Source organism: Silurus aristotelis (assembly GCF_946808225.1).
Source record: "Silurus aristotelis genome assembly, chromosome: 10".
Lineage (NCBI taxonomy): Eukaryota > Metazoa > Chordata > Actinopteri > Siluriformes > Siluridae > Silurus > Silurus aristotelis.
In genome coordinates this window covers 17,590,184-17,615,380 of record NC_139583.1, presented here as the reverse complement: position 1 = coordinate 17,615,380, position 25,197 = coordinate 17,590,184, and the positions used below count along the sequence as shown (strand labels likewise).

The 25,197-nt window shown below is 41.1% G+C and overlaps 1 protein-coding gene across 1 annotated transcript; it reads right to left on the bottom strand.

Annotated features, from left to right (window-relative positions):
• Window positions 1-8,033: 8,033 nt before the first annotated feature.
• LOC310732694 (uncharacterized protein) lies at window positions 8,034-24,960 on the bottom strand (the record flags this gene model as incomplete). The annotated part of the gene is made up of 5 exons (XM_083553308.1): window positions 24,553-24,960; window positions 24,148-24,430; window positions 23,844-24,010; window positions 23,597-23,786; window positions 8,034-8,153 (listed from the first exon to the last, which is right to left on the bottom strand). The coding sequence occupies exons 1-5, from the start codon at window positions 24,690-24,692 to the stop codon at window positions 8,034-8,036; spliced, it is 900 nt and encodes a 299-aa protein (XP_083409434.1). The 5' UTR covers window positions 24,693-24,960.
• Window positions 24,961-25,197: the final 237 nt, after the last annotated feature.

Below are 25,197 nucleotides of genomic sequence, written 5' to 3'. Positions count from 1 at the left end.
GGACTCCATAGTCCAGGTGTTATCAATCTGTACCTAATCTGCCATGATTAAATATTTTTAATTCAGCTCACCCCTTGCTTAATTATATTTTAATTTAAATTAAATGTACAATTAATTAAATTACAATTTAGTTCAATTAAAATGTAATTTAATTTAATTTAAACCCTGTCTAAGAAACCACCCTTACAGGGTGGTATCAGAAAGGCTTGAGACAAGTTTTCTAACACTCCAACAGATGGGTCATTGAGCTCTCCTCATGTGAGTTTCTCTGCGGTAACAACGTCACTCTCACCAGATTTAAGTCCTGCAGGCTTTGTCCTCTTCATAAAGATAAAGATCCAACTCAAAGTTGTCATTTTGTCACCATTGCTAAGATCCAGCATGAACCGCAGAAGGTGCTTGACACGCTTCAAAAAGACTTTCAGGATATATTTCCAAAGTGGCAAGAACCCCAAAAATGCTGTATTGCTGTGCAAGGTGATTATTTTAAAGGTTAGTGTGTAAATGTAGATCAAAAAAGTACTTTCTTGTAAACAAAGCTAGTTTCAAAACTTTTGATACCACCTCACATATGTATTACCTTCTTTCCTTTCCTCAATCAACTACTTTTGTTACTATTTGTTTTTTGGAATTATTATTATTTTTTTTTTACTCAGGTTTTACAAATTGTATATAAAAATATAGCCTGTGTTTTAGAAGTATAATTGTTTTTTAAGCTTCATTTTCAAGCTGTTAGTTTGCACTCTTCTGTCAACCAAAATACTGCTTTGCTTTAGAAGCAGGTTGGCAAAAGTCCAAACATGAAAGGGACTGAACAAGCACCTGAGTGCTCCTATGTGGATAGAAGTTGATAAATGCTTTTGATACTGTAAAGTAGAATGGAAAAAAAGACATTTGATGGTCCATGGTTATTCCATCCAGAAGGTGAGTTCTGAGAGAGATGTCGAAGGAGATTACAATATCCTAAAGTGTGGATAAATCACCTGGGATAAACAGCAGTTCAGTTTTAAAAAGTCACGGGGAATGAGAACTTATCTAGTGACATGGAGTGTCCCTCTGATACCCACAAGGGCAGTTTCTGTGGAATTTGTTACCTGAAATGTATACTGAAGGCTGTTCTTTGAGAGTTGGAGAAACAATTAATTGTAGACAGTGTATTAAATTACAGATAGTGCCCGAGTTACAATGGTTAGAGTTACAAAATTTAAATTAAAATTTAATTGTGCTTAGTGCCGGTGTTCAGTGAATTTAGTGTAACATTTTAAAGATTTTTTTAAACTAATTTTTTAAAGATTTTGATTTAAAAGCATGTCTGCTAAATACCCCATGATGTCTGCTGCTGGTAGTGAGAAGAAGAAGAAGAAGAGGAAGGCCATCACCTTGCTGCAAAAACTGAAAATTATTTCTCAGAATGAGGCAGGCAAGGCCGTGACTGTGATAGCATGCGAGATGCAGCTATCTTAGTCTACAATATCTACAATCCTTAAGGACAAGACCAGGATATTAGACGCTGTGAAATCTTCTGCTTCTGTCCATTCGACGATTATTTCTAAGAAGACAGGGCCTTTGGAAGAGATGGAAGCGTTACTAGTTATGTGGATGGAGGACCAGATAAAAAAGTGTGTTCCACTCAACCTTCTTAGCATCCAGGCAAAAGTGTGCACACTTTTCAATGAGCTGAAGAAGCGCAGTGATGATGCTTCCTACAATCAGGAGTTTGTAGCAAGCCACAGCTGGTTTCTGTGTTTCAAAAACCGGCATAATTTTTTATAGCATGCAGATTAGCGGTGAAGCAGCAAGCACTGATGCAGAAGGAGCTGCAATTTAGGGAACAGCTGCATAAGATCATATTTGACGAGCATTACTTGGCGGAGCAAATTTTTAATGTTTACGAGACAGGGCTGTATTGAAAGTGTATGCCTTAATGCTCTTACATACACAAAGAAGCCAAGTCAATACCCGAATTTAAGGCATTTAAAGATTTCCTGACTCTTCTGCTTGGGGGAAATGTGGCTGGCTATAAGCTAAATCTATTCATGATTTATCACTCTGCTAATCCGAGGGCATTGGCAAGAATTAGTAAATGTATGCTGCCTGTTCTCTACTGGCCTTTTTAAAGACTGCTTCATCCCAGAAGTCAAGGTACTGTATTAAGTATTGTGCCGAAAATAATATACTATTAAAATTTAGCTTATCCTTGACAATGCTCCTGGCCACCCTCAGTCCATTAGTGATTTCGATCCCAATGTGAAGGCTGTGTTTATGCCCTCCCAACACAACTTCCCTGATATAGCCTATGGATCAGGGCACCGTGGCTACGTTGAAGGCGTATTATCTGCGCAACACTTTTGCTCAGGCTGTTGAAAGATGTCAGAACTTTCTGGAAGGAATCCTAAAGAAGGGTGAAACATCTATGACACTCTGGCATGTTACAGGCTGATATATGAAGAAAGGAAGAAACAAACTGTCCAATCTACAATGGATATTTTCCTAAAGAACGCGGCTCCCACCAGTAGTACAGAACATTGCCACCTCCTTTGCCTTCCAGCAATACTGAGCCTCAACCCTCTACATCTCATGATGATGGCTCTGTCATGGAAGAGACAGTTGAAGAGGAGCGAATTGATAACCCTGCTGCCATGTCATCGGCTTTGCCACCCTCCTTTTCCAATAATTAACTCCAAGTATGCAGACGATGGACTGAATCTTGGTGAGTACCCTCAGTAAAAATGTACATTTACATTTAACTTTGCAAATTAGTCTTCTTCTTCTTTTGGCTGCTCCCATTAGGGGTCGCCACAGCGGATAATCCGTCTCTATACCACTCTGTCCTCTACATCTGCCTCTTTCACACCACATACATGAACCTCCTCCTTGGTTTTCCTCTTTTCCTCCTTCCTGGTGGATCCATCCTTAGCATTCTCCTACCAATATAACTCATGTCCCTCATCTGCACATGTCTAAACCATCTCAATCTCGCCTTCCTCACCTTGTCACCAAAACGTCCAACATGCGCTGTCCCTCTAATAAACTCATTTCTAATCCTGTCCATCCTCGTCACTCCCAACGAAAACGTCAACATCTTCAGCTCTGCTACCTCCAGCTCCGCCTCCTGCCTTTTACTCAATGCCACTGTCTCTAATCCATACAACATTGCAGGTCTCACCACAGTCCTATAAACCTTCGCTTTCATTCTTGCAGATACCCTACTATCACAAATCACTCCTGTCACTCTTCTCCACCCACTCCACACTGCCTGCACTCTTTTCTTCACTTCCCTAACACACTCTCCATTACTTTGCACTGTTGACCCCAGGTACCTGAACTCCTCCACCTTCTCCACCTCTTCTCCCTGCAACCGCACCACTCCACTGGCCTCCCTTTCATTTACACACATGTACTCTGTCTTACTCCTACTGACTTTCATTCGACTTCTCTTCAGCGTGTACCTCCACCTCTCCAGGCTCTTCTCAACCTGCTCACTACTCTCACCACAAATCACAATATCATCCGCAAACATCATAGTCCAGGGAGACTCCTGTCTGACCTCGTCAGTCAACCTGTCCATCACCACTGCAAACAGAAAAGGGCTCAGGGCCAATCCTTGATTCCTGTTATTGACCCTAGTCTTTCCTTTGAGGCTCACATGAATAATATTATCAGGATAGCCTTCTTTCACCTTGGAAATATTGCAAAAATTGGAAATATGATGTCGTTACAGAATGCAGAAAAACTAGTTCATGCTTTTGTAACATCTAGATTAGACTACTGTAATGCTTTACTGTCTGGGTGTTCGAGTAAGTGCATAAATAAGCTTCAGTTAGTTTAGAATGCAGCAGCAAGAGTCCTCACTAGATCTAGAAAATATGACCACATCACCCCTGTTTTAATCAGTCTACACTGCTCCCAATTAAATCTCGCATTGATTATAAAATACTACTACTGACGTATAAAGCACTTAACGGTCTCGCACCACAGTATCTAAGTAAACTTCTGTATCAATATGATCCCCCACGCCTACTCAGATCAAAAGGTGCAGGCAGTTAAGGAATCAGTGTTCGGGACTTAGACAGAGTCTCAGTGTTAAAGTCAAGGCTGAAAACATTTATTAAGTCAAGCTTTTTATCAGTAGGTTTTTCTTAGATAAAGGAGCAGATGTGGAAAGATCATGGATATAGTGTTCAGTGAACTGGGATATTTGTATGCTGTCAGTCAATTCAAGAAGCTTTTATTGTCATTTCAACCATATATAGCTGATGCAGTACACAGTGAAATGAAACAACGTTCCTCCTAAACACTGTTGCTACATTTAACAACAATCACAGACAACACAGGGCTAAGGACTATTAAGTGTCCTCGCCACATAAAGTGCATCGTGTGCAACCTGGTGCAAACAGTGCAAAGACAACACAAGACAGTGCAAGACAATACAGGATAGTGCAAGACAAAACACAAAATAGCTCCACCAGTAAACCAGTTGTATATTACACACTGTGGTGTGTGAAAGAGTACAGGAGTGAACATTCTAATTTAACAAAAATGTAAAACAAAATGTTGTGCAAAAGAGCAATAGCAACAGTCAAGTAAACAGTTTGTAGTAATAAGTTGATGTAATATGGGTGGAGCTGAAGACATGAATGTTTGAAGTGAGTGTGTGTTTGAGTCCGGGTTGTACAGATCAGTCACACAATTGTGTGTGTGTGTGTGTGTGTGTGTGTGTGTGTGTGTGTGTGTGTGCATGAGTTTCAGTTCAGTTCTTTGTTGAGAAGCATGATGGCTTGAGGAAAGAAAGCTGTTACACAGTCTGGATGTGGCGGCCCGAATGCATCTGAACAGCTTCCCTGATGGCAGGAGGGTGAAGAGTGTGTGTGACGGGTGTGTGTGGTCGTCCACAATGCAGTTGGCTTTGCAGATGCAGCATGTGGTGTAAATGGCCGCTTTGTGCTCTCCTGAATCAACAACCATATCTTTCATTTTGTCGACATTTAGAGACTGGTTGTTCACTCCACACTAGGCTGTTAACCATTGCACCTCTCTGTTTGCTGACTCATCGTTCTTGCTGATGAGACCCACCACGGTTGTGTCATCTGCGAACTTGATGATGCTATTTGATCTGTGCATTGCTACACAGTCGTAAGTCAGCAGAGTGAACAGTAGTGGACTGAGTACACAGCTGTGAGGTGCCCCAGTGCTCAGTGTGGAAGTCAGGAAATCCAGGATCCAGTTACAGAGAGAGGTGTTCAGGCTCCGTAGGCTCAGTTTATCGATCAGATGCTGAGGGATGATTGTGTTGAATGCTGAGCTGAAGTCTATGAACAGCATTTGTACATACACTGTATAAAATCTAACTTGCAAAAAGTTGTAACAACTATCAATTAGTTAACTGGACAATTAAACCAAAAAATGTTGACTTAATAAGTGGAAATAAGTTGGTTCAAAAATTGTCTGACCAACTTGATTTGAATTGTTGACTGGATATGGACATGCAAGTTTACAAGCACACGTTCTTTTGGTGGTTGGAGCATGCGCGCTGTATATTTACACATGGAATAATAGCACCATTTTGATTGTCAGTCAAACATGCAGCATGATATCATGACGAACTTCATAATTTAAAGTAAGTATCTTTTATTGTGTTACCTGGTTTTGGAACTGAAATCATACTTAAGTAATGTAATGTCACTGGGCAAGCTTATTTTAAAGCAAGTTTGCATGAAAGATCTAATCAAGGAGAAAATATGTCGCAATCCCGGTTTTATATCTTGCAAATCTAACTTAACATTTTTAAATCCTGGTTATATTCAACACAGTTATTGAAGATATTGTGCGATTTGTCATATAGACTTAACTCAAAATATAAGCGTGTTATTACATCATAGAAAATGCCATTGGAGCTCACATGGAATGATGGGCACAAGATCCCAACAAAATTAATCTTCTTAAACTTCATCATTTAAAGTAAGTATCTTTATGAATCCATTATAATGAGTGAATATAGCGCAAAATTCCAATGTCTTGTTCTTAATGGTTTTAATGGTTTTTGTCGTGTCCAGTGTAGACATGGTGTTAGTTCACTCAAAAATGAAATTTCTGTCATTAATTACTCACCCTCACGTCGTCCTAAACCTGTAAGACCTTCGTTTGTTCTCCAAACACAAATTAAGATTTTTTTTTTATGAAATCGAAGGGTATCTGATCCACAAATAAGCAGCAATGACACTGCATTTTTTGAGGTCCAGAAGGGTATTAAAAGATATTGATGAAATGGTCAGCGTGACTACAGTGGTTCAACATTATTATAAAATGATGAGAATAGTTTTTGAGCACAAAAATGAAACAAAATAAAGACTTTATTTAACAATATCTAGTTATGGGTGATTTCAGAATAACTGATTTATGAAGCTTCGATGCTTTATAAATCTTTTTTTTCGGATTAGCGGTCTTCACTAGATATTGTGGAAAAAGTCAGGAATTTTGGACACAGTAAAGTAGTAAATATTTTCATTGTGAGCAAATAGATTTTTATTTGATTTTAGGATGATTGAATGTGGCATTAATTCAATACACAGTTCTTTATAATTATTATGATTAATGACAGCCTCACTGATAGTCATCTGTTTAGAGCACAGTTCGCTTTGGTTTAATGAAACACAGAGGGTTAAACACAAAAGCACATACACTCTCACGGCAGTCCTTGAAAACCCGGAGAGAGAGATATCCGTGGTACGCCCTGGAGGGGCAAAGGCCACAAAGTCCAGGAGCGCACAAACGGGAGGAAAAAGGATAATCCGGGGTGCGCTTAGGGAGAAAGCCATTGAGAGAGAGTGGAGTCCGGCACGGAAGGAACGCATAGGAACTACGCAAAACAACAAACATACCAACATGCACCAACAATAACGGACGGTAGGAATGTGGAAGTGAGGGGTTTATATAGGAGCTGGGGATGAGTGCCAAACGAGTCCCAGGTGTGCACAATTGAAGCCGGGCGCTTCAGGGAGAGCGGGGCTTTGACAGCCGCCGAAGGGGGCGTGGCAGGTGGATTTCTGACAGTCATCATTCCCTTGCATTCTGTAAATTATAAATTATGCAATTAAATGTAACTAGCATTATTAAAAGAATATGCAAACTTTTATTGTATATATTTCTAAAACTAAATGTTACAGTCCAACCACTATAGAATATAAATATATGAAGTATGTTAGGTGTTTTTTTTTCCTACAATGTAGGTCAATTGGATTTGTTAAATGGATATATATATTATATAATTATATATATATTTATTTAATTAGTAGTTTTTTCTCAGAAAAAAAAAGGTACAAAACTGAGATGAGCTGATAATAAGGTATTCGTTTATTCATTGTTTCATTAGGACACATCTCCAGCAGACAGACAGACCAGAGGGGTAAAAATGGGTATTCTTGCTATAACTGAGGATGATGTCACCCCCTAGTGCACTGCCTATCTTTACAAACTTGTTTTGGAGGAGGCAATTGTTCTGTTTTTCCTTGTATTTGCCTTGGAATTTAAATACCCCAAAGAACTCAAATACTTTTGAGGTGATTGAGAAGGTGTTTATAATGTTTATGGAAATGAGCACTCGCTGCTCTGCGAGAGTACAGTCCCTGAAAACTAAACTCTTGCTGTGAAAGTTGAAATCGTGTGAGCATCTTTATAGTTGAACAGATATTAACATCTTAATGTTAAAATCTAAAACAGAATGTTGAACTGTGAATTGTTAAACTTTGTTTGGAGATGTTTTAAGACTGTCATTATTTTTATAAAATGTATAAAAAAACGTCTCAGTGAACACAAAGACGCAGCAGTGTCTGTACTCACGCCGAGTAGCTTGTTGAAAGCTGATGTAATCCAATTTATTGTCCAGGAAACAGACATTTGCCAGCAGGAGAGATGGTAGAGCAGGCCGGCTAGGTTTAGCTTTTAGCTAAAATCTAGCCCCCTCGCGAACTAGCCCCCGCTCGCTTTCCGCGCTTGCGCTTCAGTTTCCTTGCACAGTGCTTTCGATTCCCCCTTCTCTATCCATCCGCCGCAGGCAACGCCAAAGTCTGTAGGCCTGGTTCTCGAAGCACGCCGAGGTTGCGTAGCTTCTGCCACAGATCATCGTTTATTGTGTTGTTGGGGCTGTTTCTGAGTTCCTAGAGAGATCAGCAGTGGTACACAGGGACACTGGTTGCTCCGATGTCCATATGTTGCATAAGGCAGGCTACAAAGTCAAAGTAGCAGCATTTTGGGTCCGGAGCGCCCGCTGCGAGCTACTGCCGTGTCGCCGGCATTCGCTCGGGTTTGTTGATGGTCGTGTGATCTCTTATCCCAGAGATCCCTCATGTCTGTGTTACCTTCTGGCTCTCCCTTTTAGTTATGCAGCAATAGCGAATCTTGCCTAAATGCACATTGTCCTTAACTTTCATACAACAATAAGGATACTTAATAATCCATATCTTTCTCTCCCTGTCACCCCTCTTCTCTCTCTCTCTCTCTCAGTTGAGTTAAACATGCTCCTGAGGTTCCAGTGACCACTGTTCCTGCCCCTTTCCTCTCCTCGGATCTGCCCACATTGTCCTGGCCTGCCTCTGGATGGTGTTCTCTTCAATCAGACGCCACTCTGTGCAGCAGGGAATAGTTTCTCATTAACGCCCTGGGGATCCATGAAATTTTGGAGTAAGAACAGGAACTATGAGGGTTTGGATTTTGACTGGATTGGACAGTTTACTTCAAATCATAAGCAATCCTTAACCAAATCTGTAATATTTGATGATTACAATGAAATGTCATCAGGGTAGAGTGAAACTTTATGAAAAGTAGTCATACAACTTATTTGAGCTATTGCAGGGCATAATCTGATTGCTTGGGCCAAAGGCTCTAATGAAACATTAAAAAGCAAGAGTGATAGATGACAACCTTGACGAGTCAGGGAATCCAGAGCAGATTTAAATCCCTCGATTGTCAAAGGGCTATCCAGTATATCGTGCATAAAGTCATTTAATTTGAGAAGATTTAGATGTCTAAGGAACAAATCAAAATTTGTTGGGTCAGAGTTGGATACTGAAGTATATAAATGTTGATAGTAGTTTTCAAATACTCTATTTGCATCCTTGGGTTGAGTATATACCATGCCCTTATGTCTATTAGTCGATATACTGGCCTTAGATTTACCATCTTTCAAACTTAAAGCCAACAGCTTGGAAGAGAGTTCTTCATTTAAGTAATATCAATGTACAGTGTCTAGCACAGTGTTTGATAAATTCTAACTAAATATATAGATTTTTAATTCTGATTCAAGAACATTTACTATTTTGTCTTTGGTCTCACAAAATTTTATATTTGAATTCCTTCTCTAACTGTCAGGGATCCACCTGCTACGCCCCCTTTGGTGGCTGTCTATGCTTTTCTCCCTAGAGCTCCAGGTTTAATCACGCACACCTGGAGCTCATCATCACTCCACCCCGCTCCTACATAAACCCCTCACTCACATTCACTTCCCGATTGTTTATGTTGGACTTCCCTTACTGCATGTTTTTGCGGTCCGGTTTTTATACAGGACTCCTCTCATCTGTTCCATTCGGACTCCAGAATCCCGTACCGGCTGCGCTTCCCCTCCCTGTACATCTCGGGTCAGCTACGCTTCTCCCAATGCGCAACTCGGACACTCTCTCTCTCTCTCTCTCTCTCTCTCTCAACTGAAGGACTGCCGTGTGCGTATGTGCGCGCGTGTGTGTATCTCTCTCTCACGCATGCCATTAAAACCCAAGTGAGCTGTACTCCGGCTTCTGCCTTTTGTTTGGCTCACACCCTGACACTAACAGATCAATTTGTTTTTCTAATTAAAATTTACAGCTCTCCATATGCTTTTTATTAAAGGTTGAAAAGCTTATACATTTACCCCCTTATCTCCAAGACGGAGCTGCTACAAAATATAATGAGGGAGGGGCTCTTAATACATGTACCTTAAACAATATTGAAACTTTGAAGGAATATGCACAAAGTCCACATAAACAAAGATGCAGTCCATAACATTAAACATTTTAAAAATGGCATGTACAATTAACAGCAAGTAATCCAGCAGGTTAAGGAACTTGTATGAATGTAAGTATAACAGCAGGCAAAATTCTCATTGTCCAATAAAAACCCCCACAAAATGTCCTTTAATTAATGTCTAATATACTTATCGCTAATGATGACACTGATGAATAAGATGATACACAATCCACCAAACACTATATGGTTGGCCCAACCAACACCCTCCACTGTGTGCTCCCAAAACGATTCAATTCTCAAGTGTTCATTCCCAAAGTGTTCACAATAGGATGTGTAACTAAAGTCTCTTAGTAAAGCATACTGTTGATACAGTGGGTGTATTAGTAGCAAGAAACTAGTAATATAAAGTCTTTCTAAAATAAAATATACAAACTCAATGTTAGCATGCTAACAAACACATACAAGAAAGCCAACATATGAAACTAAATAAAATTTTTGCATAAAGTCAATTGAAACAAAAACAAACTAAACAGTGAAAATGATTTACATTAATTGAGTAAGAAACAAATGTTTCTCAATCCAGACTCTAAAGTGTTGGAGGAGATAAAAGAAGAAGTCTATTACCTGGCTTAAATTAGAGAAAGTTTACAATTTAGAGCCTAGAGGATGGAGGTGGAACTATGCCCTAGCAAAATCATAGTATCAGAGCTATGGGCTGTTACAAAGTGGTAGAATATTAAATTTAATGGGAATGAGAGAAGGGCACATAAGTAAATAATCAATGATTGAATAACACTTATGACGAGCTGAAAAGAATGTTTAATCTCTAGCATAGTCAATTTGTAAATGACAGATATTGCATATATTTGAGTTTTGCAAAACTGAATTAAAATATCTAGAAATAATTAAATCAGCCATAGAGGCATGAGATCTATCTAACTAAGGATCCAACACAACATTAAAAATGCTCCCTACCACCATAAGACAGTCCTCTTGTCAGGGATCCACCTGCCATGCCCCTTTTGTGGCTCTCATGCCTCCGCTCTCTCTGGAGCTCCAGGCTTAACTATGCACACCTGGGACTCATCATCACTCCACCCCGCTCCTACATAAGCTCCTCACTCTCACTCACTTCCTTGTTCGTTATTGAAAGTTTTGGACGCTACGTACTGTATGAATGGGTTCTTTGTTTCATGCAGGATTCTATGTTTCCCATTCTGTTCAGACTCCACTATCCGGTACCGGCTGCGGTTCTCCTCCCCGTGCATCTCGGATCAGCTACACTTCTCCCCAAGCGCACATCGGACTCTCTCTCAAGGACTGGTCGAGTGTGCGTGTGTGTGTGTGCGCGCTTGTGTATATCTCGCTCCCTCACTTTTGTCAATAAAACCTGAGCGAGCTGTACTCCGGCTTCCGCCTCCCGTTTCACTCGCACCCTGACACTTCTAAACTCACAACTAAAGATAATCATTAATTAAAAAATAAGGAGTCACCCACATTGGGTGCATATACAGATAGTCCCCAAGTTACGATGGTTAGAGTAAAGATATTTTGACGAGACTGATACGTAAAGAAATTTCAAATCGTGTGCAAGAGGAACAGGAAGCAGCGTACAGCAGCATACAGTACTGTGTACAATACATTAGTATATTGTTTTTGGCACAATATACCTTGACTTTTGGGATGACTGCAGTTATTTTTGAGTACTGGTTCATCCAGAAATAAATAAAACAATATACCATTTATAATTTTGTCCTTGAAAATTCTCCTGACCACACTCAGTCCATTGGTGATTTCGATCCTAATGTGAAAGTTATGTTTATGCCCCCTACACAACTTCCCTGATACAGCCTATGGATTAGAGAGCCGTGGCTACGTTGAAGGCATATTATCTGCGCAACATGTTTGATGAGACTGTTGATGCTACAGAGCAGAAAGATGTCAGAACATTCTGGAAGGAATTCAACATGCTGCATGACATATTAAACATTGGAAGGGCATGGAAGGAGAGTGCATAAACGGGATTTGGAATAATCTATTGAAAATACATTTCAACTCATTTAAAGGGTTTAAGAAAAAAGATGCACTTGGGGACATCAGTAAGAAGATTGTGTCACTTGGCAAAAGTTTGGAATTTGAAGTCGAAGAGGAAGACATACAAGAACTGATAGATATGGAAGATGAAGAGCTATCAGTGGAAGATTAACTTGCAGAAGAGAGAAAAATCAGCAGAAGAAGCAGTATAAATTAAAGTGCAGAGTGAAAAAGTTTACCAACAAAAATATGACAGATGCATTTCCGTTAATTGAGAAAGAATTTAAAATGTTTGAGGAGATGGATGTAAAATACGAGCGTTACACTAATGTAGAGTGAAACATCTATGACACTCTGGCATGTTACAGGCTAATATACAAAGAAAGGAAGAAACAAACTGTCCAATCTACAATGGATATTTTCCTAAAGAATGCGCCTTCCACCAGCAGTACATTGCCACCCCTTTGCCTTCCAGCAATACTGAGCCTCAACCCTCTACATCTCATGATGACGACTCTGTCATGAAAGAGACAGTTAAAGAGGAGCAAATTGATGATGAAGATACCGGACCTTATGATTTGAAAAAGCTATTTTACACTTTCAGCACTATCAGCAACCCTTAAGTTTTGTTGACATCCGAAGATAAAGAGATCACTTTAATGTATCTATTTTGGATGCAAAGCATGTCAGCTGATTTCAAATGAGACTCTTGTATAAGGGCGATAGAGACCTTTTTGCATCTTAGGTAATCTAAACATTTAGTTTACTTAATAAGGCTATTTAACTCATTGACTTTTCATGATAGAACATTTATAGCCATATATTAATGATATGAAAATTAACCAGACCAACCAGAACTAAGGCAAGAGTTCCACAGTAATCTTCTGGAACGATAACAATGTCATATGCATATACACAAGCATCTAGGCATACAAATATGCATAAAAATATATAGGTCTACATTAGATAGATTAAACTTAGTTGGGCAGTCCTGGGCATAGAACATAAAAAACAAAAACAAGAACAGTAACAAAATGGACAGTAAGCAAAAAGATAGAACACACTACCGGCCTTCAAAGTAAAAGGCTTTGGATATACAGCCAACCTTGCAGACCGGCTTGTCCATCAACACCTGACCTGTTAAATTTTTGGATGAAGTCAGGGTACAATCAAACAACACCACCACTGCCATCGGTGGGTCACGCGGTCTCTCAATCCATTTTCAGGTTGATGTGTTATATTTGTTTGTTCTCTTACCCAGCTGTTGCAGGTGGTAGTTCACTGGCAGATTTTCTCCAGGACTGTGAATGGGCCTTGTCGGCAGGCTAGGAATTTGCAGGTTGTACTTGGCTGTGCTGGGCGGTTATATGTATGCTGCTGTTCAACTTCTGCTTCTTCCATGTTTTGTTTCACGATCTGTGCTACTTCATCTATTCAGTCCTGCATCTCCTGTACATATTTAATCAAAGACCAATGTAGGTATGGCTGTTCCTCCCACACTTCTTTGGCCATATCGAGTCAAGTCAAGGATCTTTTATTGTCATTTCAACCATGTATAGCTGACGCAGTACACAGTGAAATATGACAACGTTCCTCCAGAACCCTGGTGCTACATTAAACAACATAAAGCTACATAACAGAAAACACAGAGCTAAGGACTAGTAAGTGTCCTTGCCACGTAAAGTGCATTGTGTGCAACCTGGTGCAAACAGACAACACAAGACAATGTAGGACAAATACACAAAACATAAAATTTTGCCAGTAAACCTACTACTGCCAGTAAACCTAGTGTATATTATAGAGTGCAGTGTGCGGAGAGAACTGAGTACAAGCGTGTACTTGTAATTAAACAAAATGTAAACAAAAGGGTTTGTGCAAAACAGCAATAGCAGCAGTCAAAAGGATGTGCAAAAACAGTTTGTAATAATTAAGTAATATTATATGGGTGGTGCTGAGACATGGATGTGTGAAGTGAGTATGAGTGTGTGTGCGTGAGTTTCAGTTCAGTTCTGTGTTGAAAAGCCTGATGGCTTAAGGAAAAAGACTGTTGCAGTCTGGATGTGGCAGCCTGAATGCTTCTGAACCGCGTCCCTGATGGCAGGAGGGCGAAGAGTGTGTGTGACGGGTGTGTGGGGCCGTCCGCAATGCTGTTGGCTTTGCAGATGCAGCGTGTGGTGTAAATGTCCATTAATGAGGAGAGAGAGATTCCGATGATCTTCTCAGCTGTCCTCACTATCCTCTGTAGGGTCTTGCGATCTGAGACAGTGCAGTTCCCAAACCAGGCAGTGATGCAGCTGCTCAGGATGCTCTTAATAGTACCTCTGTAGAACGTGGTCAGGATGGGGGGAGGGAGATGGGCTTTCCTCAGCCTTCTCAGGAAGTAGAGATGCTGCTGGGCTTTGTTGGTGATGGAGCTTGTGTTGAGCATCCAAGTGAAGATTTCCGCCAGATGAACACCAAGGAATTTGGTGCTCTTGACAATCTCCACGGAGGTTCCATCGATGATCAGTGGAAAATGGTCGCTCTATGTTCCCCTGAAGTAAACAACCATCTCTTTAGTTTTGTCAATGTTCAGAGACAGGTTGTTGGCTCCTCACCAGGCTATTAACTGTTTCACCTCCTATGTATGCTGACTTATCGTTCTTGCTGATGAGACCCACCACAGTCGTGTCTTCAGCGAACTTAATAATGTGATTTGAGCTGAGCTTTGCTACACAGTCGTAAGTCAGCAGAGTGAGCAGTAGTGGACTGAGCACACAGCCATGAGGGGCCCCAGTGTTCAGTGTGGTGGTGCTGGAGATGCTGTTCCCGATCCGGACTGACTGAGGTCTTCCAGTGAGGAAGTCCAGGATCCAGTTACAGAGGGAGGAGTTCAGGACCAGTAGGCTTAAACAGGTGCTGGGGGACGATCGTGTTAAATGCTGAGCTGAAGTCTATGAACAGCATTCGTAGGTTCATGAAGATGGCATCGTTTTTGAGACAATGTCCAATGGTAAAAGTGATATACAATTCAATTATTTTTTATTTGTATTAATGCTGGTCGGATCTATCTAGGACTCCAGCAGAGTTGCTTTCATTGTCCCCTTTTCCTGGTGCTCTTCTGAGTGGTGGATGGGTGGCAGAGGTGGCAAATACTTTGTTAGTAGATTTTTCTGATATCAAGTAGATTTTTCTGATATCCGTAATTTACTTCAAAGAGACGTGGTGGTTGAATGAGGAAGTGCAGGAGAGCATAAGGAGAAAGAGGCCAAACAGAATTGGGATCGACAAAGTGATAAGAATAGTAGGCAGGAGAACAAGGAGATGCGGCAGCAGGTGAAGAGGAAGGAAAAGGCATATGAGGAGTTGTAGGAGAAGTTAGACACTAAGGAAGGAGAAAATTATTTATACCAATTGGCCAGGCAGAGGGACCGAGCTGGAAAGGATGGAGATGGAAATGTGTTGACTAGTAAGAAGAGTGTGTTTAGAAGATGGAGGGAGTATTTTGAGCAGCTGATGAATGAGGAAAATTAGCGAGAGAGAGAGAGAGAGAGAGAGAGAAGGTTGGATGGTGTGGAGATGGTGAAGCAGGAAGTGGATAGGAATAGTAAGGAGGAAGTGAGAGCAGCGATTAAGATGATGAAGAGTGGAAAGTCGGATGGACCAAATGACATACGTGCATGAATCATGGAGAAGTTTAGGAGAGATCGCAGTGGAGTTTTTAACAAGATTCTTTAACAATATCTTGTAAGGTGAGGCCTGAGGAATATAGAAGGAGTGTGCTGGCACCAATTTTTGATTTGCAGATGTGTCCCCTAATAGAAAAAGCCGAAAGAAGAAAAAGAATTATCTGAAAATTAGTGTAGAACTTTAGTTTGGTTTGATTAAACCATTTTAGCCCATGACATAATCAAACATTTACTCAAAGTAAAATTAAACTTATACTAACACCAAGTAGAATAGGGCTTGACTGAGGTTATGAGTGTGCGGATAAAAGTAAAACAACCATGCAGGAGATATATTTAGGCATGTTTATTGGGATAAAAGAGCATGTAGACCTTGGAAGTTAGAAAGGATATGAAAGAATAATTAGAGTTAGAATCAGGTGAAGGCATGGGAGAAAAATAATGGTTGGAAGAAAGAACAGGGAAGGTAGGAGAGTACTTATTAGGAGACCAGTAGGAAGGATAAGGGGAGGATGAAAGAACTGGTGCAGGTGGGCAAGTGTGTAGATCGCCATAGTCTTCATTGTCAGTCTGCGTCTCCTGATGAGAAATAACAGGGAGGTCAGGTAATGTCTGTGTGCTCATGTCATGCCAAAGATTACCTTGCACAATGCTAGGGGGCGGAAAGAGAGTTTCTGAAACAGCTGAGGAAGAGAGATGCTCAATAAATTGTGCAAGCTCGTTTTCGGAGAATGCTCCTAACAGCTGTCCCGAAACATCTGCAAGATGAAGCTAAATAAAGAAGAACCAACAAAGAGAAGTTAGTAGAGGTCAATATTAAAAGGATTAGACATAAGACGTGACTGAACACATAACAACATGACATAAGATTACTGTGTGCACCTGGCAGAACCAAAGAAGAAACAAGACAATAAGTGTTATGCTGAGAGAAACGGAGGTGGAAGCCAAAGTGCAATAATGGTTTAATAAAATGACAGTAATCTAAGAGCTTAGAGAGCTAGAGCTAGAAGGACACAATATACACATAATGGACCTCTGGAATGTGGGGGGGGGGGGGGGTAGTTATTACAATCCCAGTTAATTACAATCCTTTCTACTAATTTGTCATTCTTTATGATATGTGTCCAATAAACATTCATTTATCCCTTATACTTTGCAGTGTTCCTATTCTACTCTGTTGTTACTTTATCATCTGTTATGTTCTTATTTTTGACATATTTGTTTCCTGCATAGCCTATGCTTAATTTTGCCAAATTTTTGGCAATTGAAGCTTCATGAGGACAGTACCACATACTGCATGTTTGGCATAATTTCAGCCTCAGAAATCTTTCACCATGCCATGGATCATATCATAGATGGACTGGAGGGAGTATGTGCCGATGACATAGTGGTTTGGGGATCATCAACACAAGGGTGCAATCAGATACTTTTCCAGCTACTTCAAAGAATTCAGAAGTATGGACTCAAGTTAAAAAGAGCTAAATGTCTATTTAGTCTCATTTAAATTACCTTTCAAGATAAGTTGTCTGGGCGTTGTGCTAAACCTAACAAAAGCAAAATTTAGGCAATTCTGGATATTCTGGAGTTCAGTGGACAAAAAAATGTGAACAATAATGGAAAATGCTCAGGTCAACACGCAACAGAACCAGTTCCTCACCTAGTTTGATACCTTTAAAAGGTTTAAAATCTCCACAGATGAATCAAGGTATAGATTAAATTGACCATAAGCCGTTTAGTCTAATGATGAGGTTACAGTGGCATGGCTTTGATTTAGTCTACACTCCAGGCACAATTCTACAATTTTAGAGCTGAGCTTAGATAGTAGATGGTATTCTTTCAAAGATGAGATAGAATAGTCATTCTACAGTTGCTGAGAAATTAGAAATTAGAAAATGGTCAGTACTTCTGAAGTCTTTTTAAAAGATCAAAACAAGCAAACAAGAAAAACTATGATCACAAGAGACCTATTTCATTTCCATGGAATAAAAGTACTTGCTGGTAGTGGATTACTTTTCTAGTTTTCCAGAATTTTTTTCTGCTGTCTATCTCTACAAGAGCATCTATGATTAAGAAGATATAGTAAATTTTTGCCAAGCATGGCGTTCCACTGGTTGTGGTGAGTGACAACGGCCCATGCTACAATTGAAAAGAATTTCAGTATTTTGCTGTTACTATGATTTCACACATTTCACACTTGTCCAACAAGAAAGCAGAAAAAGAGTGCATATTGAGAAGCAATTGCCCAAAAATGCATCAAAAGGTAAGTCAGGTCCATATCTTGCACTTCTGAGCTATTGAACAACACCTTTTGAACATGGTGCCTCTCCTACACTCTTAATGAATTGTAAAATAAGAAGAATGCTTCCCTTCAGGATTAATGCAAAAAAAATGAAAACATGATGAGTGGTGCAACTGTAACAGAAACAGAAAGCTCTCCAAAAGAGACCAAAGATAAACTATGACAAAGAAACTAAATGCCAAAAGTGTTTTCAAAGAATGTTGTTGTGAAAATGGAAGATGCCCACTGCTGGGACAAGAAAGATGTTCTAAACAAATGCATTGTTTATCATTGTTTATGCATTACAGTTTATATTTTATTTCTAAGGAAAGGGGATCCAAGTGATTAGGTGTTGTTTCAGTTATTGTCCTCTAGATGGCAGTGGTATTTATTTTGTCACTGGGGAAGCTTTTAGAGTTCGCCTGTCCCTGTCAATGTTCGCCCTGAGCTTATAGAATAACTACGGATCACATGAGGCGAAACGTGCGTCCTTCAGTGTGAAACAAGGGGAGGGGGGAGAAGACTGCAAATTAGACTGTAGGGACTTTCAAAGATGTGCACTATGATAATATCTCCAGTGACAAAATAAGTTCGAAACCATAGTCACGATAAAAGAATAACGCAACGGAGGTGATACATTTCATTGAGCTTACTGACTGAATGACCAGTCACAGAGTGAGATCAGAGAGACCTCTTTCCAATGCACACACATTCATTCTGTTATGTATATTTCCTTATTTAGAATGAGCTTCATAGTAAATAGACAGTTTTTTTTTTTTTTTTTATGTAGTCCAATAAATGCTATATAACTGAACAATTTTTTTGTTGTCTTTGTGGTTGTATTGCAAGAAGCAAGAAGTATTCAAAACTATTCCACATATCAATCATCCCACATAGCAAATTGGTTCTGGGCCAGATCTGGCTGAGTTTCGGCAATGAGTTTGGCCCACATACCGCGTGGAATTACGGCCTAATATTGTCTCTAATGTTGTTTGCTGAGCGTTAACCAGACAAGAGGCCAACTGCCACCACCTTTACCCCAGAACAACTTGTAAAGAAGCACCTTCTTCTTCTTCTTCTTCTTCTTTCGGCTGCTCCCATTAGGGGTCGCCACAGTGGATCATCCGTCTCCATACCACCCTGTCCTCTACATCTGCCTCTTTCACACCAACTACCTGCATGTCTTTCCTCACGACATCTATGAACCTCCTCCTTGGCCTTCCTCTTTTCCTCCTACCTGGTGGCTCCATCCTCAGCATTCTTCTACCAATATAATTCATGTCCCTCCTTTGCACATCTCCAAACCATCTCAATCTCGCCTCCCTCACCTTGTCACCAAAACATCCTACATGCGCTGTCCCTCTAATAAACTCATTTGTAATCTTGTCCATCCTCGTCACTCCCAACGAAAACCTTAACATCTTTAGCTCTGCTACCTCCAGCTCCATCTCCTGTCTTTTACTCAATGCCACTGTCTCTAATCCATACAACATCTCAGGTCTCACCACAGTCTTATAAACTTTCCTTTTCATTCTTGCAGATACCCTACTATCACAAATCACTCCTGTCATTCTTCTCCACCCACTCCACCCTGCCTGCACTCTTTTCTTTACTTCTCTAACACACTCTCCATTACTTTGCACTGTTGACCCCAGGTACCTGAACTCCTCCACCTTTTCCAGCTCTTCTCCCTGCAACTGCATCACTCCACTGCCCTCCCTCTTATTCACACACATGTACTCTGTCTTACTCCTACTGACTCTCATTCCCCTTCTCTCCAACGCATATCTCCACCTCTCCAGGCTCTTCTCAACCTGCTCCCTACTCTCACCACAAATGACAATATCATCCGCAAACATCATAGTCCAGGGAGACTCCTGTCTGACCTCGTCCGTCAACCTGTCCATCACCACTGCAAACAGGAAAGGGCTCAGGGCCGATCCTTGATGCAGTCCAACCTTCACCCTGAACCAGTCTGTCGTACCTACTGCACACTTCACTGCCGTCACACTGTCCTCATACATGTCCTGCACCACCCTCACATACTTCTCTGACACACCTGACTTCCTCATACAATACCACAACTCCTCTCTTGGCACTCTGTCGTATGCTTTCTCTAAATCCACAAATACACAATGCAATTCCTTCTGTCCTTCTCTATACTTCTCCATCAACATCCTCAAAGCAAATAAGGCATCTGTGGTGCTCTTCCTTGGCATGAAACCATACTGTTGCTCACAGATTGTCACCTCTTCTCTCAGCCTGGCTTCCACTACTCTTTCCCATAACTTCATGGTGTGACTGATCAACTTAATTCCCCTGTAGTTACTGCAAGACTGCACATCTCCTTTATGCTTAAAGATCGGTACCAGCACACTTCTTCTTCATTCCTCAGGCATCTTCTCACCTTCCAAAATGCTGTTAAACAACCTGGTCAAAAACTTCACTGCCATCTCTCCTAAACATCTCCACGCTTCTACCGGTATGTCATCTGGTCCAACCGACTTTCCACTCTTCATCCTCTTAATCGCTTCTCTCACTTCCTCCTTACTAATCCTATCTACATCCTGCTTCACCAACTCCACATCGTCCAACCTTCTCTCTCTCTGATTTTCCTCATTCATCAGCTGCTCAAAATACTCCCTCCACCTTCTCAACACACTCTCCTCACTAGTCAAAACATTTCCCTCTCCATCCTTTACTGCTCTAACTTGCAGTACATCCTTCCCAGCTCGGTCCCTCTGCCTGGCCAATCGGTATAAATCCTTTTCTCCTTCCTTAGTGTCCAACCTCTCATACAGCTCCTCATATGCCTTTTCCTTGGCTTTCGCCACATCCCTCTTTACCTGCTGCCGCATCTCCTTGTACTCCTGCCTACTTTGCTCATCACTCTGTCTATCCCACTTCTGTTTTGCCAACCTCTTCTCCTTATGCTCTCCTGCACTTCCTCATTCCACCACCACGTCTCCTTGTCTTGCTTTTTATTTCCAGATGTCACACCAAGTACTTTTCTAGCTGCCTCCCTCATCACTCCTGCAGTAGTTGCCCAATCATCCAACACCTCTTCAACACCACCGAGCCTCTGTCTGACCTCTTCCCTGAACCTCACACTACACTCTTCCTCCTTAAGTTTCCACCATCTTATTCTTCTTTCAGTCCTCACTCTCCTCCTCTTCTTCTCCGCCTCCAAAACCATCCTACAGACCACCATCTGATGCTGTCTAGCTACACTGTCCCCTGCCAACACCTTACAGTCTCCAATCTCCTTCAGGTTGCATCTCCTGCATAGCACATAGTCCACCTGTGTGCACCTTCCTCCACTCTTATACGTCACCCTATGATCCTCCTTCTTCTTAAAATAAGTGTTCACCACTGCCATTTCCATCCTTTTAGCAAAATCTACCACCATTTGCCCTTCTATATTCCTCTCCTTAAAAACAATACCTACCCATCACCTCCTCATCACCTCTGTTCCCTTCACCTACATGCCCATTAAAGTCTGCCCCAATCACCAATCGTTCTTTTCTAGGTACACCATCTACCACTTCATCTAACTTACTCCAGAATCTTTCCTTCTCCTCCATCTCACAGCCCACTTGTGAAGCATAGGCACTGATGACATTTATCATCATTCCTTCAACTTCCACCTTTACGATCATCACCCTATCAGAAACTCTCTTCACCTCCACTACACTCTTACTGTACTCTTCCTTCAGAATCACCCCTACACCATTTCTCTTTCCATCCACACCATGATAAAACAGTTTAAACCCACCTCCAATGTTCCTGGCCTTACTCCCTTTCCACTTGGTCTCCTGAACACACAACATATCTACCTTTCTCCTCTCCATCATGTCAGCTACCTCTCTCCCTTTACCCAACATTTAAAGTACCAACCTGAACCTCCACTCTCCTACACTGCTCCTTTCCCTGCCGTCTCCGTAGATGTCTTCCTCCTCTCCTTCTCCTCCTTCGGCCAACAGTAGCCCAATTTCCACCGGTACCCTGTTGGCTAACGATACCTGTGGCGGTCGTTGTTAACCCGGGCCTCGACCGATCCGGTATGAAATTCTCATTTGTGATCCGCATATTTGATTTGGCACGTTTTACGCTGGATGCCCTTCCTAACGCAACCCTCCCCATTTACCTGGGCTTGGGACTGGCACTAAGAGTGCACTGGCTTGTGCATCCATAATGGCGGGGTTTTGTAAAGAAGCACCAAAAAAAAAAAAAAAAAAAAAAACTATTTTAACCAGAAATTCCCCTAATATTATATTGGGTAATTTATATACTGTTCAATTCACATTTATATACCGTAATTTCCGGACTATAAAGCGCACCCATATATAAGCCGCATCCATTGAATTTTACAAATATTTTTATTTTTAACATAAATAAGCCGCACCTGTCTATAAACCGTGTCTACACTAATGTACTTTACACAGGCTTTAACAAAAGACACGTTACACATGGTGTAACGGGTGAAATATGTTGCGCTTCTATTAGGAGCATAGCGGTATTTTGGGAAAAGACTGGCACAGCATTTTTCCGGTATTACTGCATGTGTTCAGGACGAGGATTATGTCCTTATTATTTTCTGATGCTCATTTCTAAGTTGCTTTGACTAACCCTTAACGCTGTTGCCAAAAAAAATAAAAAAAGCACGAGTTTTGGAAACCTGTATGTGCTTATATGATTTCTGTTGCAACTGGAGTTAGCGCGCTATCCCTTCACCCTGACTCAACGCGCTACAACGGCTTGTATCTAAACAGCAGCCTACCAAGAAAGTCATTGTTCACTGTCTTCCTCCTTCCTTTCACAACTATTTCTCTCGGGAGTTTATCTTTTGTCATCGTCGTGCGTTTAAAAAAGAAGTTTTTTCTCCCGATGCCGTGCAGCTCAGAACACAGGTGAGGTGCGTTTTTTCGTTTCCGTTCGGAAATTTCATTGGTCTAATGTTATGTCGCTCAGTTTTTTGGCTTGAAGTTTGTTTAAGCCGTGGGGTTCAAAACTTAGGAAAAAAGCGGAACTAGGAACTATAGTGGATTATAGTCCGAAAAATACGGTAGTTATATTTATATATTGTTTAAAATTTTTCTCAAATGCTAAAACACATTTCACAAACGTTTCCTCCATGTTCCCCAATGTCTAAACACAACACCCTTTTCTAAAGCTACTTAAACACAACCACACCTTCTCACTTCAAAACTCAAACTTTCACACCAAAAGAGCAGCTCGAAGCTTTCAAAAATGTAAACACTATACACATCATTACACACTACAGCAAAACAATTGAAAACACAATGCACAATTTGTAAAAAGGTTCTTTGTTTCATAACTGCCAATGCATATTTTTAAACTTTACAGTAATGGATGTTCTTAGATCTCTGCAGAGGATTAGGCATTTAGATTTGAGAGTTTCATATGAAGAATATAAATCTATAGTAAATTCTGCATGTACACTACTGTAACACAACTAAATGCAAAAACAGAATCTATTGCACACAACAGCACTCTTAAAAACATGATCAGGTTGTGAAGTTTTTTAATTTAATATATTCACACCACACACACACCACAATCACTGTGCGGCATCATGTCGCTGAGCTGCATCGGGCCACATCACCTCATCCACATCGCAGGCTATATTGTCTCTTGCCAGGCACCGCGGGAAAAACGCCCTGGAATGGCAAATCCATCCTTGGAAGGCCTCCACTGGGATGTCAACACAGGCCAGCTCCATTGCCCTTAGGAGGTTCTCTTTAGTGTATGGTTGTCTGTCATAACCTTCCATCTCCATGATGAGAAGAACTCCTCTATAGGGTTCAGGAAAGGGGAGTAGGGTGGCAAACAGACGTTTAAAAAGTGGTTACTGTTGGTGGTGAACCACTCTCTGATTTGGTTTGTTTTGTGGAAGCGTACATTGTCCCAAATGATCACATAAATTTGATGTGCGGGCCCAGGATGGCAGGTTGAAGCCAGCCTCATCCAGTAAGAGGTACTCATGAGGTCTGGCCATCATGTCCAACTGTAATATTCTCTGTGAAAATGTGAAAGTGCACAGGTGTTCAGAAACAACAGTCAATCAGGTAGCACAGTATTGTCCAGAAGTAATGTAGGCCACTGAGCAACACAGTATGTCCACTAACTGTACTGTAAACATGGATGTATACTTACTTGCACATACTCGTAACGTAGGTCTTTGTGTTGCGCAGAGTTGCGCTCAAAGGGAAACCTATAGACCTGTTTCATCCGCATCTTTTGGCGCCGGAGAACTCGGTCTATTGTGGCCAAGCTGACATCATCAATGCTCTCAAAGTTGACATTATTGGCAATGACTTTGTCTCTGATCTCCCGGAGTCTGATGAGGTTGTTCTCACGAACCATATCCACAATGAGGGTTTCTTGTGCCGCTGTAAATATGGCAACCCTCCCACCTCTATGTGGCATTCTTTCAACTCTAAAGAAAGAAACATGTGTTGTCAGTTTTACAATACAGTAACAACTGATTTGAAACCAATAGACTACTTTCACAAGCTTGTAAAATTGTATTGTGACAAAGAAAGCAATAGAATACAATACCTGTTGTGTTGTCTGAATGCCCTGATAATGGTGGCCACGGTGAACCTACTCAGGTTTGGATGGACTCGTAGTCCTGCTTCAGCCATTGTCATGCCATGGACAATGACATGGTCAATGACTGTTGCTCGCATCTCGTCCATAATGATGGTGCGAGGTTGTCTTGCTCTCCCTCCTGGTCCTTCTCCTCTCCCTTGTTGGCCTGCTCCTCTTCCTCCTCTGATTTGAACTCCTCTTCCTCGTTGGCCTGCTCCTCTTCCTCCTCTGATTTGAACTCCTCTTCCTCGTTGGCCTGCTCCTCTTCCTCCTCTGATTTGAACTCCTCTTCCTCCTTGGCCTGCTCCTCTTCCTCCACTGATTTGAACTCCTCTTCCTCGTTGGCCTGCTCCTCTTCTTCCCTGGCCAGCTCTTCTCCCTCCTCTGACTTCAATTCCTCTTCCCCTGACTCTGCCTTCATCCAAGTCAAGTCAAGTCAAGTCAAGTTTATTTGTATAGGGCTTTTCACAACAGACATTGTCTCAAAGCAGCTTTACAGAAAACAACAGTGAAGGTGAATGGTGTGTGTTTGTCCCTGATGAGCAAGGGAGAAATATCATCTAAGGGAGTGGCAAGGAAAAACTCCCTTAGATGATATGAGGAAGAAACCTT